The 19961-nt window shown below is 42.5% G+C and overlaps 1 protein-coding gene across 1 annotated transcript in view; it reads left to right on the top strand.

The window, feature by feature from the left end:
- The window catches only part of ears2 (glutamyl-tRNA synthetase 2, mitochondrial), a 28577-nt gene extending 10783 nt beyond the window's left edge, over nt 1-17794 (top strand). Inside the window, exons 6-11 of the mRNA XM_038986579.1 lie at nt 1846-2018; nt 2375-2483; nt 4050-4203; nt 4676-4806; nt 15945-16086; nt 17255-17794. Of these exons, the coding sequence (XP_038842507.1) occupies nt 1846-2018; nt 2375-2483; nt 4050-4203; nt 4676-4806; nt 15945-16086; nt 17255-17338 (793 nt within the window). The 3' untranslated portion in view covers nt 17339-17794. The remainder of the gene's footprint in view (nt 1-1845; nt 2019-2374; nt 2484-4049; nt 4204-4675; nt 4807-15944; nt 16087-17254) is intronic.
- The last annotated feature ends 2167 nt before the right edge of the window (nt 17795-19961 follow it).

Raw genomic sequence — 19961 nt, 5'->3', positions numbered from 1 at the left:
CTGGTTATGTTATTGTTGTTCCAGGGCTCTGGGCTGGAAGCCCCTGGTTATGTTATTGTTATTCCAGGGCTCTGGGCTGGAAGCCCCTGGTTATGTTATTGTTGTTCCAGGGCTCTGGGCTGGAAGCCCCTGGTTATATTATGTTATTGTTATTCCAGGGCTCTGGGCTGGAAGCCCCTGGTTATGTTATGTTAAGTCCAGGGCTCTTGGCTAGAAGCCCCTGGTTATGTTATTGTTATTCCAGGGCTCTGGGCTGGAAGCCCCTGGTTATGTTATGTTATTGTTATTTCAGGGCTCTGGGCTGGAAGCCCCTGGTTATGTTATTGTTATTTCAGGGCTCTGGGCTGGAAGCCCCTGGTTATGTTATTGTTATTGTTATTCCAGGGCTCTGGGCTGGAAGCCCCTGGTTATGTTATTGTTATTGTTATTCCAGGGCTCTGGGCTGGAAGCCCCTGGTTATGTTATTGTTATTGTTATTCCAGGGCTCTGGGCTGGAAGCCCCTGGTTATGTTATTGTTATTCCAGGGCTCTGGGCTGGAAGCCCCTGGTTATGTTATTGTTGTTCCAGGGCTCTGGGCTGGAAGCCCCTGGTTATGTTATTGTTATTCCAGGGCTCTGGGCTGGAAGCCCCTGGTTATGTTATTGTTATTGTTATTCCAGGGCTCTGGGCTGGAAGCCCCTGGTTATGTTATTGTTATTGTTATTCCAGGGCTCTGGGCTGGAAGCCCCTGGTTATGTTATTGTTATTTCTGGGCTGGAAGCCCCTGGTTATGTTATTGTTATTTCTGGGCTGGAAGCCCCTGGTTATGTTATTGTTATTGTTAGTCCAGGGCTCTGGGCTAGAAGCCCCTGGTTATGTTATTGTTGTTCCAGGGCTCTGGGCTGGAAGCCCCTGGTTATGTTATTGTTATTGTTATTTCAGGGCTCTGGGCTGGAAGCCCCTGGTTATGTTATTGTTATTCCAGGGCTCTGGGCTGGAAGCCCCTGGTTATGTTATTGTTATTCCAGGGCTCTGGGCTGGAAGCCCCTGGTTATGTTATTGTTATTCCAGGGCTCTGGGCTGGAAGCCCCTGGTTATGTTATTGTTATTGTTATTCCAGGGCTCTGGGCTGGAAGCCCCTGGTTATGTTATTGTTGTTCCAGGGCTCTGGGCTGGAAGCCCCTGGTTATGTTATTGTTATTGTTATTCCAGGGCTCTGGGCTGGAATCCCCTGGTTATGTTATTGTTATTGTTATTCCAGGGCTCTGGGCTGGAAGCCCCTGGTTATGTCATTGTTATTGTTATTCCAGGGCTCTGGGCTGGAAGCCCCTGGTTATGTTATTGTTATTGTTATTCCAGGGCTCTGGGCTGGAAGCCCCTGGTTATGTTATTGTTATTCCAGGGCTCTGGGCTGGAAGCCCCTGGTTATGTTATTGTTATTCCAGGGCTCTGGGCTGGAAGCCCCTGGTTATGTTATTGTTGTTCCAGGGCTCTGGGCTGGAAGCCCCTGGTTATATTATGTTATTGTTGTTCCAGGGCTCTGGGCTGGAAGCCCCTGGTTATGTTATTGTTATTGTTATTTCAGGGCTCTGGGCTGGAAGCCCCTGGTTATGTTATTGTTATTGTTATTCCAGGGCTCTGGGCTGGAAGCCCCTGGTTATGTTATTGTTATTCCAGGGCTCTGAGCTGGAAGCCCCTGGTTATATTATGTTATTGTTATTCCAGGGCTCTGGGCTGGAAGCCCCTGGTTATGTTATTGTTATTCCAGGGCTCTGAGCTGGAAGCCCCTGGTTATATTATGTTATTGTTATTCCAGGGCTCTGGGCTGGAAGCCCCTGGTTATGTTATTGTTATTGTTGTTCCAGGGCTCTGGGCTGGAAGCCCCCGGTGTTTGGACACCTTCCTCTCCTCCTCAACAGAGATGGCAGTAAGCTCTCCAAGAGACAAGGAGATATCTACATACAGAGTTTCCAGAGGAGTGGGGCCCTACCTGAAGCACTACTGGATATCACCACACACTGTGGATCTGGCTTTAACAGTAAGAGAGAGAAGGGGAGAGAGAGAAAGGCAGGGGGATATCTTTATACAGAGAAGTAGTGCACCATACAGGGAATAGGAGTCAGAAGTAGTGTACTATAAAGGGAATAGGAGTCAGATGGGAATAGTAGTCAGATGTAGTGCACTATAAAGGGAATAGGAGTCAGATGTAGTGCACTATAAAGGGAATAGGAGTCAGATGTAGTGCACTATAAAGGGAATAGGAGTCAGATGTAGTGCACTATAAAGGGAATAGGAGTCAGATGTAGTGCACTATAAAGGGAATAGGAGTCAGAAGTAGTGGTAGGGTGCCATTTGAGACGCAACCTAAATGCATTTCCCCCTGTCATCCTGCAGGTAACCGTGTGGGTCGTAAGATGGAGGAACTGATCGCTGAGTTTAACCCGTCTAAGATCACCACCCACTCTGCCCTGCTAGACCTGGACAAACTACCTGAGTTTAACAAGTACACTACCTGTCTGTCTGTCTCTATGTCTCCATCTCTCCCTCCACAAGTTCTTTAGGCTGGCTGCTGTCAAACCTCAAGGTTGAGTCTAGTTCAAGGGTAGAAGCCATAGTAGGTTTGTCCCAGTTGCTCTGGGGTTCTTAACTCAGCCACCAGGTAGTGTAGTCGGAGTACCAGTCTCTTTAACTAACATTCCACTCCTTGTCATGACACAGAGCTGTGGGTAGTGTAGTCGGAGTACCAGTCTCTTTAACTAACATTCCACTCCTTGTGACACAGAGCTGTGGGTAGTGTAGTCTGAGTACCAGTCTCTTTAACATTCCACTCCTTGTGACACAGAGTTGTGGGTAGTGTAGTCTGAGTACCAGTCTCTTTAACTAACATTCCACTCCTTGTCATGACACAGAGCTGTGGGTAGTGTAGTCGGAGTACCAGTCTCTTTAACTAACATTCCACTCCTTGTCATGACACAGAGCTGTGGGTAGTGTAGTCTGAGTACCAGTCTCTTTAACATTCCACTCCTTGTCATGACACAGAGCTGTGGGTAGTGTAGTCTCAGCACCAGTGTAACTAACATTCCACTCCTTGTCATGACACAGAGTTGTGGGTAGTGTAGTCTGAGTACCAGTCTCTTTAACTAACATTCCACTCCTTGTCATGACACAGAGCTGTGGGTAGTGTAGTCTGAGTACCAGTCTCTTTAAAATTCCACTCCTTGTCATGACACAGAGCTGTGGGTAGTGTAGTCTGAGTACCAGTCTCTTTAACTAACATTCCACTCCTTGTCATGACACAGAGCTGTGGGTAGTGTAGTCTGAGTACCAGTCTCTCTAACTAACATTACACTCCTTGTCATTGCCATAGAAACTGGTCTCTGGTAATCTCAACGTTCAATATGCAGCTGGTTTACGGCAGAGTTGCTCATTGGTTGTTCGAAATAACATTAATATTTTCCATGACGAGCATCTTTTCACACTGTCAACAGACTGGTTTTATCTGGCTGAACCAAACAAAAACGGTTGCTTAGCAACCGGATAGCAATACTTTCAGTGGAGAGAAAACAGATAGTTCCAGTAGTTGCATAATCGTTGTGATTGGAGGAAAGCTGTGAGGGGTTATCGAATCAGGATCAACTCCTCTGTTCTCCTCAAACTCATTAATGATAGAATCTTCAGAGTTGAAGATGGCAGAACATCCGGTCTCTTTGGCACGTGGGGTGGAGTGTTAACTAAGAGACTGTTACCCAGGCTACAGGTGGTGCTGTTGCACTGTGTATTTCTGCCTATATATTGTGTCTGCTGACCTGCCTCATTCAGTCATGATAAATGACTCCAATAATCACCTCGTCATGATCTTCTGTTTAGAATGCAATTTGATTAATCGGATGGAGAGAAGCTGTGACACCAATCAGGCCCCTGAGTACTGACTGGCATCGCCCATCCCTGGTTCTAGCACATAAGGGTCTAGGATCAGCTTTCTCAATGCTTCTCCTAACCACCCTTATCTTAACAACTCACTCCAGACCAGTCCTTAGTAATCTCAGTAATCCTCTCTGTGTTCTCCCAGGATCCACCTGCAGCAGCGTATCGATGACGCGGTGCAACGTGATTGGCTGGTGAGGGATCTGCAGGGGCGGATCCAGGACGTGTACGGAACACAGGTCCAGGATCAGGATGTTCTGCAACCAGATTACATCACACGGGTTCTACACCTGCGCAAGGTAACTATGACCTCATCACAGGGGTTCTACACCTGCGCAAGGTAACTATGACCTCATCACAGGGGTTCTACACCTGCGTGCAAGGTAACTATGACCTCATCATATGACCTCATCACAGGGGTTCTACACCTGCGCAAGGTAACTATGACCTCATCACAGGGGTTCTACACCTGCGCAAGGTAACTATGGACGTAACCAAGGTAACAGGGCATCAGCTGTTGTGTCGGTCTTCGCACCAGCTGAAAAACAATCCCTTCATTCCTCTGGCGTTCTGACTTTCCCAGTTTGAGAATATCACAGCCCAGTGCAGAATGTGGAGCCTGTCTGTCTGGAGGTCACCGTCTCTCTCACTCACTCACATATCTCCTCTCTGTCTGAGCTGGTAGATCCAGAGTATTCCTACCTTTGGGTTCCACCCTCCTTCTCTGTCTAATTCTCTCTCTCTCTTTCTTTCTCTTTCTTTCTCTCTCAGGGTCATATCTCCTCTGTGTCTGACCTGGTGTCCTCAGAGTATTCCTACCTGTGGGTTCGACCTTCTTTCTCTGACCAACAGATGGCAGCACTCAGCTCAGAGACACAACACATCGCTACTCTGGTCATACGGTACGTACCATAACTACTATAGACTAACAGGACTACTCTGGTTCATACCATAACTACTATAGACTAACAGGACTACTCTGGTCATACCATAACTACTATAGACTAACAGGACTACTCTGGTTCATACCATAACTACTATAGACTAACAGGACTACTCTGGTTCATACCATAACTACTATAGACTAACAGGACTACTCTGGTTCATACCATAACTACTATAGACTAACAGGACTACTCTGGTTCATACCATAACTACTATAGACTAACAGGACTACTCTGGTTCATACCATAACTACTATAGACTAACAGGACTACTCTGGTTCATACCATAACTACTATAGACTAACAGGACTACTCTGGTTCATACCATAACTACTATAGACTAACAGGACTACTCTGGTCATACCATAACTACTATAGACTAACAGGACTACTCTGGTACATACCATAACTACTATAGACTAACAGGACTACTCTGGTTCATACCATAACTACTATAGACTAACAGGACTACTCTGGTTCATACCATAACTACTATAGACTAACAGGACTACTCTGGTCATACCATAACTACTATAGACTAACAGGACTACTCTGGTCATACGGTACGTACCATAACTACTATAGACTAACAGGACTACTCTGGTTCATACCATAACTACTATAGACTAACAGGACTACTCTGGTCATACCATAACTACTATAGACTAACAGGACTACTCTGGTTCATACCATAACTACTATAGACTAACAGGACTACTCTGGTTCATACCATAACTACTATAGACTAACAGGACTACTCTGGTCATACCATAACTACTACAGACTAACAGGACTACTCTGGTTCATACCATAACTACTATAGACTAACAGGACTACTCTGGTCATACCATAACTACTATAGACTAACAGGACTACTCTGGTCATACGGTACATACCATAACTACTATAGACTAACAGGACTACTCTGGTACATACCATAACTACTATAGACTAACAGGACTACTCTGGTTCATACCATAACTACTATAGACTAACAGGACTACTCTGGTTCATACCATAACTACTATAGACTAACAGGGCTACTCTGGTTCATACCATAACTACTATAGACTAACAGGACTACTCTGGTCATACCATAACTACTATAGACTAACATAACTACTCTGGTTCGTACCATAACTACTATAGACTAACAGGACTACTCTGGTTCATACCATAACTACTATAGACTAACAGGACTACTCTGGTTCATACCATAACTACTATAGACTAACAGGACTACTCTGGTCATACCATAACTACTATAGACTAACATAACTACTCTGGTTCGTACCATAACTACTATAGACTAACAGGACTACTCTGGTCATACCATAACTACTATAGACTAACAGGACTACTCTGGTTCATACCATAACTACTATAGACTAACAGGAGTACTCTGGTTCATACCATAACTACTATAGACTAACAGGACTACTCTGGTTCATACCATAACTACTATAGACTAACAGGAGTACTCTGGTTCATACCATAACTACTATAGACTAACAGGAGTACTCTGGTTTATACCATAACTACTATAGACTAACAGGACTACTCTGGTTCATACCATAACTACTATAGACTAACAGGACTACTCTGGTCATACCATAACTACTATAGACTAACAGGACTACTCTGGTTCATACCATAACTACTATAGACTAACAGGACTACTCTGGTTCATACCATAACTACTATAGACTAACAGGACTACTCTGATCATACCATAACTACTATAGAGTAACAGGACTACTCTGGTTCATACCATAACTACTATAGACTAACAGGACTACTCTGGGTCATACGGTACGTACCATAACTACTATAGACTAACAGGACTACTCTGGTCATACGGTAGGTACCATAACTACTATAGACTAACAGGACTACTCTGGTTCATACCATAACTACTATAGACTAACAGAACTACTCTGGTCATACGGTACATACCATAACTACTATAGACTAACAGGACTACTCTGGTTCATACCATAACTACTATAGACTAACAGGACTACTCTGGTCATACCATAACTACTATAGACTAACAGGACTACTCTGGTTCATACCATAACTACTATAGACTAACAGGACTACTCTGGTCATACCATAACTACTATAGACTAACAGGACTACTCTGGTTCATACCATAACTACTATAGACTAACAGGACTACTCTGGTTCATACCATAACTACTATAGACTAACAGGACTACTCTGGTTCATACCATAACTACTATAGACTAACAGGACTACTCTGGTTCATACCATAACTACTATAGACTAACAGGACTACTCTGGTCCATACCATAACTACTATAGACTAACAGGACTACTCTGGTTCATACCATAACTACTATAGAGTAACAGGACTACTCTGGTTCATACCATAACTACTATAAACTAACAGGACTACTCTGGTTCATACCATAACTAATATAGACTAACAGGACTACTCTGGTTCATACCATAACTACTATAGACTAACAGGACTACTCTGGTCCATACCATAACTACTATAGACTAACAGGACTACTCTGGTTCATACCATAACTACTATAGACTAACAGGACTACTCTGGTTCATACCATAACTACTATAGACTAACAGGACTACTCTGGTTCATACCATAACTACTATAGACTAACAGGACTACTCTGGTCATACCATAACTACTATAGACTAACAGGACTACTCTGGTTCATACCATAACTACTATAGACTAACAGGACTACTCTGGTCATACCATAACTACTATAGACTAGCAGGACTACTCTGGTTCATACCATAACTACTATAGACTAACAGGACTACTCTGGTCCATACCATAACTACTATAGACTAACAGGACTACTCTGGTTCATACCATAACTACTATAGACTAACAGGACTACTCTGGTTCATACCATAACTACTATAGACTAACAGGACTACTCTGGTTCATACCATAACTACTATAGACTAACAGGACTACTCTGGTTCATACCATAACTACTATAGACTAACAGGACTACTCTGGTTCATACCATAACTACTATAGACTAACAGGACTACTCTGGTCATACCATAACTACTATAGACTAACAGGACTACTCTGGTTCATACCATAACTACTATAGACTAACAGGACTACTCTGGTTCATACCATAACTACTATAGACTAACAGGACTACTCTGGTTCATACCATAACTACTATAGACTAACAGGACTACTCTGGTTCATACCATAACTACTATAGACTAACAGGACTACTCTGGTCATACCATAACTACGATAGACTAACAGGACTACTCTGGTTCATACCATAACTACTATAGACTAACAGGACTACTCTGGTCATACCATAACTACTATAGACTAACAGGACTACTCTGGTCATACCATAACTACTATAGACTAACAGGACTACTCTGGTTCATACCATAACTACTATAGACTAACAGGACTACTCTGGTCATACCATAACTACTATAGACTAACAGAACTACTCTGGTCATACGGTACATACCATAACTACTATAGACTAACAGGACTACTCTGGTTCATACCATAACTACTATAGACTAACAGGACTACTCTGGTTCATACCATAACTACTATAGACTAACAGGACTACTCTGGTTCATACCATAACTACTATAGACTAACAGGACTACTCTGGTTCATACCATAACTACTATAGACTAACAGGACTACTCTGGTTCATACCATAACTACTATAGACTAACAGAACTACTCTGATCATACCATAACTACTATAGACTAGCAGGACTACTCTGGTCATACCATAACTACTACAGACTAACAGGACTACTCTGGTTCATACCATAACTACTATAGACTAACAGAACTACTCTGATCATACCATAACTACTATAGACTAACAGGACTACTCTGGTTCATACCATAACTACTATAGACTAACAGGACTACTCTGGTTCATACCATAACTACTATAGACTAACAGGACTACTCTGGTTCATACCATAACTACTATAGACTAACAGGACTACTCTGGTTCATACCATAACTACTATAGACTAACAGGACTACTCTGGTCATACCATAACTACTATAGACTAACAGGACTACTCTGGTCATACCATAACTACTATAGACTAACAGGACTACTCTGGTTTATACCATAACTACTATAGACTAACAGGACTACTCTGGTTCATACCATAACTACTATAGACTAACAGGACTACTCTGGTTCATACCATAACTACTATAGACTAGCAGGACTACTCTGGGTCATACGGTTCATACCATAACTACTATAGACTAACAGGACTACTCTGGTTCATACCATAACTACTATAGACTAACAGGACTACTCTGGTCATACCATAACTACTATAGACTAACAGGACTACTCTGGTTCATACCATAACTACTATAGACTAACAGGACTACTCTGGTTCATACCATAACTACTATAGACTAACAGGACTACTCTGGTTCATACCATAACTACTATAGACTAACAGGACTACTCTGGTTCATACCATAACTACTATAGACTAACAGGACTACTCTGGTTCATACCATAACTACTATAGACTAACAGGACTACTCTGGTTCATACCATAACTACTATAGACTAACAGGACTACTCTCGTTCATACCATAACTACTATAGACTAACAGGACTACTCTGGTTTATACCATAACTACTATAGACTAACAGGAGTACTCTGGTCATACCATAACTACTATAGACTAACAGGACTACTCTGGTCATACGGTACGTACCATAACTACTATAGACTAACAGGACTACTCTGGTCATACCATAACTACTATAGACTAACAGGACTACTCTGGTCATACGGTACGTACCATAACTACTATAGACTAACAGGACTACTCTGGTTCATACCATAACTACTATAGACTAACAGGACTACTCTGGTCATACCATAACTACTATAGACTAACAGAACTACTCTGGTTCATACCATAACTACTATAGACTAACAGGAGTACTCTGGTTCATACCATAACTACTATAGAGTAACAGGACTACTCTGGTTCATACCATAACTACTATAGACTAACAGGACTACTCTGGTCATACCATAACTACTATAGACTAACAGGACTACTCTGGTCATACGGTACGTACCATAACTACTATAGACTAACAGGACTACTCTGGTCATACCATAACTACTATAGACTAACAGGACTACTCTGGTTCATACCATAACTACTATAGACTAACAGGACTACTCTGGTTCATACCATAACTACTATAGACTAACAGAACTACTCTGGTTCATACCATAACTACTATAGACTAACAGGACTACTCTGGTTCATACCATAACTACTATAGACTAACAGGACTACTCTGGTCATACGGTACGTACCATAACTACTATAGACTAACAGGACTACTCTGGTTCATACCATAACTACTATAGACTAACAGGACTACTCTGGTCATACCATAACTACTATAGACTAACAGAACTACTCTGGTTCATACCATAACTACTATAGACTAACAGGAGTACTCTGGTTCATACCATAACTACTATAGAGTAACAGGACTACTCTGGTCATACCATAACTACTATAGACTAACAGGACTACTCTGGTTCATACCATAACTACTATAGACTAACAGGACTACTCTGGTCATACCATAACTACTATAGACTAACAGGACTACTCTGGTCCATACCATAACTACTATAGACTAACTCTGGTTCATACCATAACTACTATAGACTAACAGGACTACTCTGGTCATACGTTACGTACCATAACTACTATAGACTAACAGGACTACTCTGGTTCATACCATAACTACTATAGACTAACAGGACTACTCTGGTTCATACCATAACTACTATAGACTAACAGGACTACTCTGGTTCATACCATAACTACTATAGACTAACAGGACTACTCTGGTACATACCATAACTACTATAGACTAACAGGACTACTCTGGTTCATACCATAACTACTATAGACTAACAGGACTACTCTGGTTCATACCATAACTACTATAGACTAACAGGACTACTCTGGTTCATACCATAACTACTATAGACTAACAGGACTACTCTGGTTCATACCATAACTACTATAGACTAACAGGACTACTCTGGTTCATACCATAACTACTATAGACTAACAGGACTACTCTGGTTCATACCATAACTACTATAGACTAACAGGACTACTCTGGTTCATACCATAACTACTATAGACTAACAGGACTACTCTGGTCATACCATAACTACTATAGACTAACAGGACTACTCTGGTCATACCATAACTACTATAGACTAACAGGACTACTCTGGTCATACCATAACTACTATAGACTAACAGGACTACTCTTGTTCATACCATAACTACTATAGACTAACAGGACTACTCTGGTCATACCATAACTACTATAGTCTAACAGGACTACTCTGGTCATACTCTGGTACCATAACTACTATAGACTAACAGGACTACTCTGGTCATACTCTGGTACCATAACTACTATAGACTAACAGGACTACTCTGGTTCATACCATAACTACTATAGACTAACAGGACTACTCTGGTTCATACCATAACTACTATAGACTAACAGGACTACTCTGGTACATACCATAACTACTATAGACTAACAGGACTACTCTGGTACATACCATAACTACTATAGACTAGCAGGACTACTCTGGTTCATACCATAACTACTATAGACTAACAGGACTACTCTGATCATACCATAACTACTATAGACTAACAGGGCTACTCTGGTTCATACCATAACTACTATAGACTAACAGGACTACTCTGGTCATACCATAACTACTATAGACTAACAGGACTACTCTGGTCATACCATAACTACTATAGACTAACAGGACTACTCTGGTCATACCATAACTACTATAGACTAACAGGACTACTCTTGTTCGTACCATAACTGCTATAGACTAACAGGACTACTCTGGTCATACCATAACTACTATAGAGTAACAGGACTACTCTGGTTCATACCATAACTACTATAGTCTAACAGGACTACTCTGGTCATACTCTGGTACCATAACTACTATAGACTAACAGGACTACTCTGGTCATACTCTGGTACCATAACTACTATAGACTAACAGGACTACTCTGGTCATACCATAACTACTATAGACTAACAGGACTACTCTGGTTCATACCATAACTACTATAGACTAACAGGACTACTCTGGTCATACCATAACTACTATAGACTAACAGGACTACTCTGGTCATACTCTGGTACCATAACTACTATAGACTAACAGGACTACTCTGGTCATACTCTGGTACCATAACTACTATAGACTAACAGGACTACTCTGGTTCATACCATAACTACTATAGACTAACAGGACTACTCTGGTCATACCATAACTACTATAGACTAACAGGACTACTCTGGTTCATACCATAACTACTATAGACTAACAGGACTACTCTGATCATACCATAACTACTATAGACTAACAGGACTACTCTGGTCATACCATAACTACTATAGACTAACAGGACTACTCTGGTCATACCATAACTACTATAGACTAACAGGACTACTCTGGTTCATACCATAACTACTATAGACTAACAGGACTACTCTGGTTCATACCATAACTACTATAGACTAACAGGACTACTCTGGTTCATACCATAACTACTATAGACTAACAGGAGTACTCTGGTTCATACCATAACTACTATAGACTAACAGGACTACTCTGGTACGTACCATAACTACTATAGACTAACAGGACTACTCTGGTCATACCATAACTACTATAGACTAACAGGACTACTCTGGTTCATACCATAACTACTATAGACTAACAGGACTACTCTGGTTCATACCATAACTACTATAGACTAACAGGACTACTCTGGTTCATACCATAACTACTATAGACTAGCAGGACTACTCTGGGTCATACGGTTCATACCATAACTACTATAGACTAACAGGACTACTCTGGTTCATACCATAACTACTATAGACTAGCAGGACTACTCTGGTCATACCATAACTACTATAGACTGACAGGACTACTCTGGTTCATACCATAACTACTATAGACTAACAGGACTACTCTGGTTCATACCATAACTACTATAGACTAACAGGACTACTCTGGTCATACCATAACTACTATAGACTAACAGGACTACTCTGGTTCATACCATAACTACTATAGACTAACAGAACTACTCTGATCATACCATAACTACTATAGACTAACAGGACTACTCTGGTTCATACCATAACTACTATAGACTAACAGGACTACTCTGGTCATACCATAACTACTATAGACTAACAGGACTACTCTGGTCATACCATAACTACTATAGACTAACAGGACTACTCTGGTCATACGGTACGTACCATAACTACTATAGACTAACAGGACTACTCTGGTCATACCATAACTACTATAGACTAACAGGACTACTCTGGTCATACGGTACGTACCATAACTACTATAGACTAACAGGACTACTCTGGTTCATACCATAACTACTATAGACTAACAGGACTACTCTGGTCATACCATAACTACTATAGACTAACAGAACTACTCTGGTTCATACCATAACTACTATAGACTAACAGGAGTACTCTGGTTCATACCATAACTACTATAGAGTAACAGGACTACTCTGGTTCATACCATAACTACTATAGACTAACAGGACTACTCTGGTCATACCATAACTACTATAGACTAACAGGACTACTCTGGTCATACGGTACGTACCATAACTACTATAGACTAACAGGACTACTCTGGTCATACCATAACTACTATAGACTAACAGGACTACTCTGGTCATACGGTACGTACCATAACTACTATAGACTAACAGGACTACTCTGGTTCATACCATAACTACTATAGACTAACAGGACTACTCTGGTCATACCATAACTACTATAGACTAACAGAACTACTCTGGTTCATACCATAACTACTATAGACTAACAGGAGTACTCTGGTTCATACCATAACTACTATAGAGTAACAGGACTACTCTGGTCATACCATAACTACTATAGACTAACAGGACTACTCTGGTTCATACCATAACTACTATAGACTAACAGGACTACTCTGGTCATACCATAACTACTATAGACTAACAGGACTACTCTGGTCCATACCATAACTACTATAGACTAACTCTGGTTCATACCATAACTACTATAGACTAACAGGACTACTCTGGTCATACGGTACGTACCATAACTACTATAGACTAACAGGACTACTCTGGTTCATACCATAACTACTATAGACTAACAGGACTACTCTGGTTCATACCATAACTACTATAGACTAACAGGACTACTCTGGTTCATACCATAACTACTATAGACTAACAGGACTACTCTGGTTCATACCATAACTACTATAGACTAACAGGACTACTCTGGTTCATACCATAACTACTATAGACTAACAGGACTACTCTGGTCATACCATAACTACTATAGACTAACAGGACTACTCTGGTTCATACCATAACTACTATAGACTAACAGGACTACTCTGGTCATACCATAACTACTATAGACTAACAGGACTACTCTGGTCATACCATAACTACTATAGACTAACAGGACTACTCTGGTCATACCATAACTACTATAGACTAACAGGACTACTCTGGTTCATACCATAACTACTATAGACTAACAGGACTACTCTGGTCATACCATAACTACTATAGACTAACAGGACTACTCTGGTTCATACCATAACTACTATAGACTAACAGGACTACTCTGGTTCATACCATAACTACTATAGACTAACAGGACTACTCTGGTCATACGGTACGTATCTATCAGAACTAACTACTCTGTCTTACACTATTAGCTATAGTACTATAGACTACAGTACTACTCCAGTCTTACAGTATTAGCTATAGAAGTACTATAGACTACAGTACTACTCCAGTCATACAGTATTAGCTATAGAAGTACTATAGACTACAGTACTACTCTAGTCATACAGTATTAGCTATAGTACTATAGACTCCAGTACTACTCCAGTCTTACAGTATTAGCTATAGAAGTACTATAGACTACAGTACTACTCTAGTCATACAGTGTTAGCTATGGAAGTACTATAGACTACAGTACTACTCTAGTCATACAGTGTTAGCTATAGTACTATAGACTACAGTACTACTCTAGTCATACAGTGTTAGCTATAGTACTATAGACTACAGTACTACTCTAGTCATACAGTGTTAGCTATAGTACTATAGACTACAGTACTACTCTAGTCATACAGTATTAGCGCACAGAAGTAATATAGACTACAGTACTAGTCTAGTCATACAGTATTAGCTATAGAAGTACTATAGACTACAGTACTACTCCAGTCATACAGTATTAGCTATAGCAGTACTATAGACTACAGTACTACTCTAGTCATACAGTATTAGCTATAGTACTATAGACTCCAGTACTACTCCAGTCTTACAGTATTAGCTATAGAAGTACTATAGACTACAGTACTACTCTAGTCATACAGTGTTAGCTATGGAAGTACTATAGACTACAGTACTACTCTAGTCATACAGTGTTAGCTATAGTACTATAGACTACAGTACTACTCTAGTCATACAGTGTTAGCTATAGTACTATAGACTACAGTACTACTCTAGTCATACAGTATTAGCTATAGTACTATAGACTACAGTACTACTCTAGTCATACAGTATTAGCTATAGTACTATAGACTACAGTACTACTCTAGTCATACAGTATTAGCTATAGAAGTACTATAGACTACAATACTACTCTAGTCATCAGTATCTATCAGAACTAACTGTTAACTAAAACCACTCCTAGTTCCCTTTCAATGTAGTCAAGTTTGTTTGTCAGAAGTTAAGTGACCGTGTCCTTTTTAATGAACCAAGGCTTTTCTGAAAATGACATGACTGTCAGTTATGTGTCTTTCATGTTTTAATTGATTTAAAAAAATGTACTACCGTGTACTATGAACTTGTCTTGGTGTTAACGGCCTGTCCCATGTCTGTCTCTGTGTAGGTTGATGGAAGGTCTGAAAGGAGGTGAGGAACTGACAGTAGACCAGCTCAGTGTACAACTGAAGACTCTGGCTAAGAAGACCAGCAACACAAAATACAGAGATGTTATGAAGATTATACGACTGGCCCTCAGCGGACTACAGGTAGGAGAGAGACTGGCCCTCAGACTACAGGTAGGAGAAAGACTGGCCCTCAGACTACAGGTAGGAGAGAGACTAGCCCTCAGACTACAGGTAGGAGAGAGGCAGGCGGAACGGAGAGAGACTGGCCCTCAGACTACAGGTAGGAGAGAGACTGGCCCTCAGACTACAGGTAGGAGAGAGACTGGCCCTCAGACTACAGGTAGGAGAGAGACTGGCCCTCAGACTACAGGTAGGAGAGAGACTGGCCCTCAGACTACAGGTAGGAGAGAGACTGGCCCTCAGACTGCAGGTAGGAGAGAGACTGGCCCTCAGACTGCAGGTAGGAGAGAGACTGGCCCTCAGACTGCAGGTAGGAGAGAGACTGGCCCTCAGACTGCAGGTAGGAGAGAGACTGGCCCTCAGACTGCAGGTAGGAGAGAGACTGGCCCTCAGACTACAGGTAGGAGAGAGACTGGCCCTCAGACTACAGGTAGGAGAGAGACTGGCCCTCAGACTGCAGGTAGGAGAGAGACTGGCCCTCAGACTACAGGTAGGAGAGAGACTGGCCCTCAGACTACAGGTAGGAGAGAGACTGACCCTCAGACTACAGGTAGGAGAGAGACTGGCCCTCAGACTGCAGGTAGGAGAGAGACTGGCCCTCAGACTGCAGGTAGGAGAGAGACTGGCCCTCAGACTACAGGTAGGAGAGAGACTGGCCCTCAGACTGCAGGTAGGAGAGAGACTGGCCCTCAGACTACAGGTAGGAGAGAGACTGGCCCTCAGACTGCAGGTAGGAGAGAGACTGGCCCTCAGACTACAGGTAGGAGAGAGACTGGCCCTCAGACTACAGGTAGGAGAGAGACTGGCCCTCAGACTACAGGTAGGAGAGAGAAAGGGGGAACGGAGAGAGACGGCGAAAAAGAAAGTACCACAATGACAATGTGGATTAAAAAAAGAGAAGTTGTGTTTGATTGCTGTCCTGTCAAATGATTGCAACATGATTGTCACAGCTCTTGAAAAATAATGTTTCTTCTTCCTCCTCCATCCATCTCTCTGTCTGTCTCTCTGTCTCTGTCTGTCTGTCTGTCTGTCTGTCTGTCTGTCTGTCTGTCTGTCTGTCTGTCTGTCTGTCTGTCTGTCTGTCTGTCTGTCTGTCTGTCTGTCTGTCTGTCTGTCTGTCTGTCTGCAGCAAGGCCCCAGTGTAGCAGAGATGATGGTATCGTTGGGACCCAGTGAGATCACACATCGCTTCAACAGAGTTCTGCAGCACTGAACATTGTAGTTGCATACCACATGGCACCCTATTCCCTATATAGTGCACTACTTTTGTCCAGGGCCCTATAGTGCAAAAGCAGTGCATTATTATACAGATGAGTCACAAAGGGCACCCTATTCCCTCTCGCAGGAACACCTGAAGACTAGGTTGTAATAATGTGTTACCAATTCGAAGAGAAAACAGACTGAAACCGGGAGGGACTACTTGAACTTGTCCAATAAGAAACGTCCATTTTCATATTCCGCCGCAAAAACGTTTTGCTACGTTGTGCCATAATGAATATGACCCTGGTTCATTATTCTAACTGGTTACCTGATTGTAACACAGCAACACTGAGGACTGGTTTTCTGATCCTAACAATATTCCTGGACTGTATATGATCTCAATCACACTTGACTTGTAATGGACAGTCAGTCAAGTTGATCTGGAAATTTTTGCAATAAAACAAGTTTCTACTAATTATCAATGCTCTATGTCTTCAGTGGGAACTCTAAATGTATTCAACATTACATTGATTATGGTTGATTGTCCATTTTGGGGCGGCAGGTAGCCTAGTGGTTAGAGTGTAGAGGCGGCAGGTAGCCTAGTGGTTAGAGCGTTGGGCCAGTAACTGAAAGGTTGCTAGATCGAATCCCTGAGCTGACAAGGTAAAAAATCTGTCGTTCTGCCCCTGAACAAGGCAGTTAACCCACTGTTCCTCGGTAGGCCGTCATTGTAAATAAGAATTTGTTCTTAACTGACTTGCCTAGTTAAATAAAGGTTACAAATGAATTTAGAAAAATATGTAATGTCAGGTAATAAGTTGTAGTAAGTTGGTTGGCCCTCTTTGACGTCACATTGCTGTTTTCATTTATAAAGCCCTTTTTACAAAAAGTCTCACCGTACCTAACCTGTTTACCACACCCGGTCTCCGGGATGGTTAACTCTGGAAACTCCTTTGGTCTCTACTGAGTTAGTAGGTACATCAGCTTTTAGTTTTCTTACTTGTTGTTAAATGTGTTTGTTCTGGTGTCAATTCAGGTGTCAATTCAGAAATCTGTAAAAAAAAAAAAAAAAATCCTTTATTTTACTAGGCAAGTCAGTTAAGAACAAATTCTTATTTTCATTGACGGCCTAGGAACAGTGGGTTTAACTGCCTTGTTCAGGGGCAGAATGACAGATTTTTACCTTGTCAGCTCAGGGATTCGATCTTGCCACCTTTGGTTACAAATCCAACGCTCTAACCACTAGACTACCTGCCGCCCCACTTGCAGTGGCGGTTGTAGACCATTTCAACTGGGGGGGGGGGTCAAGCTGGGGCCAGTTGAACTGCTAGAGGGTCCAGTTGTACTGTTAGAGGGGCCAGTTGAACTGCTAGAGGGGCCAGTTGTACTGTTAGAGGGGCCAGTTGAACTGCTAGAGGGGCCAGTTGTACTGTTAGAGGGGCCAGTTGTACTGCTAGAGGGGCCAGTTGTACTGCTAGAGGGGCCAGTTGTACTGCTGGAGGGTCCAGTTGTACTGCTAGAGGGTCCAGTTGTACTGCTAGAGGGTCCAGTTGTACTGCTAGAGGGGCCAGTTGTACTGCTAGAGGGGCCAGTTGTACTGCTAGAGGGGCCAGTTGTACTGCTAGAGGGGCCAGTTGTACTGCTAGAGGGGCCAGTTGAACTGCTAGAGGGGCCAGTTGTACTGTTAGAGGGGCCAGTTGTACTGCTAGAGGGGCCAGTTGTACTGCTAGAGGGGCCAGTTGTACTGCTAGAGGGGCCAGTTGTACTGCTAGAGGGGCCAGTTGAACTGCTAGAGGGGCCAGTTGAACTGCTAGAGGGGCCAGTTGAACTGCTAGAGGGGCCAGTTGTACTGCTAGAGGGGCCAGTTGTACTGCTAGAGGGGCCAGTTGTACTGCTAGAGGGGCCAGTTGTACTGCTAGAGGGGCCAGTTGTACTGCTAGAGGGGCCAGTTGTACTGCTAGAGGGGCCAGTTGTACTGTTAGAGGGGCCAGTTGTACTGTTAGAGGGGCCAGTTGTACTGTTAGAGGGGCCAGTTGTACTGTTAGAGGGGCCAGTTGTACTGCTAGAGGGGCCAGTTGTACTGCTAGAGGGGCCAGTTGTACTGCTAGAGGGGCCAGTTGTACTGCTAGAGGGGCCAGTTGTACTGCTAGAGGGGCCAGTTGTACTGCTAGAGGGGCCAGTTGTACTGCTAGAGGGGCCAGTTGTACTGCTAGAGGGGCCAGTTGTACTGCTAGAGGGGCCAGTTGTACTGCTAGAGGGGCCAGTTGTACTGCTAGAGGGGCCAGTTGTACTGCTAGAGGGGCCAGTTGTACTGCTAGAGGGGCCAGTTGTACTGCTAGAGGGGCCAGTTGTACTGCTAGAGGGTCCAGTTGTACTGCTAGAGGGTCCAGTTGTACTGCTAGAGGGTCCAGTTGTACTGCTAGAGGGTCCAGTTGTACTGCTAGAGGGTCCAGTTGTACTGCTAGAGGGTCCAGTTGTACTGCTAGAGGGTCCAGTTGTACTGCTAGAGGGTCCAGTTGTACTGCTAGAGGGTCCAGTTGTACTGCTAGAGGGGCCAGTTACATTAGATGTTATTGTTGTCATATTGTTTTCTTCACTGCATTAGCAGGCAAGAGACCATGTTCATAATCATCATC

Source organism: Salvelinus namaycush, unplaced genomic scaffold (assembly GCF_016432855.1).
Source record: "Salvelinus namaycush isolate Seneca unplaced genomic scaffold, SaNama_1.0 Scaffold514, whole genome shotgun sequence".
Lineage (NCBI taxonomy): Eukaryota > Metazoa > Chordata > Actinopteri > Salmoniformes > Salmonidae > Salvelinus > Salvelinus namaycush.
Note: the sequence above shows the minus strand (reverse complement) of the source record. Positions and strands in the feature narration are given on the sequence as shown.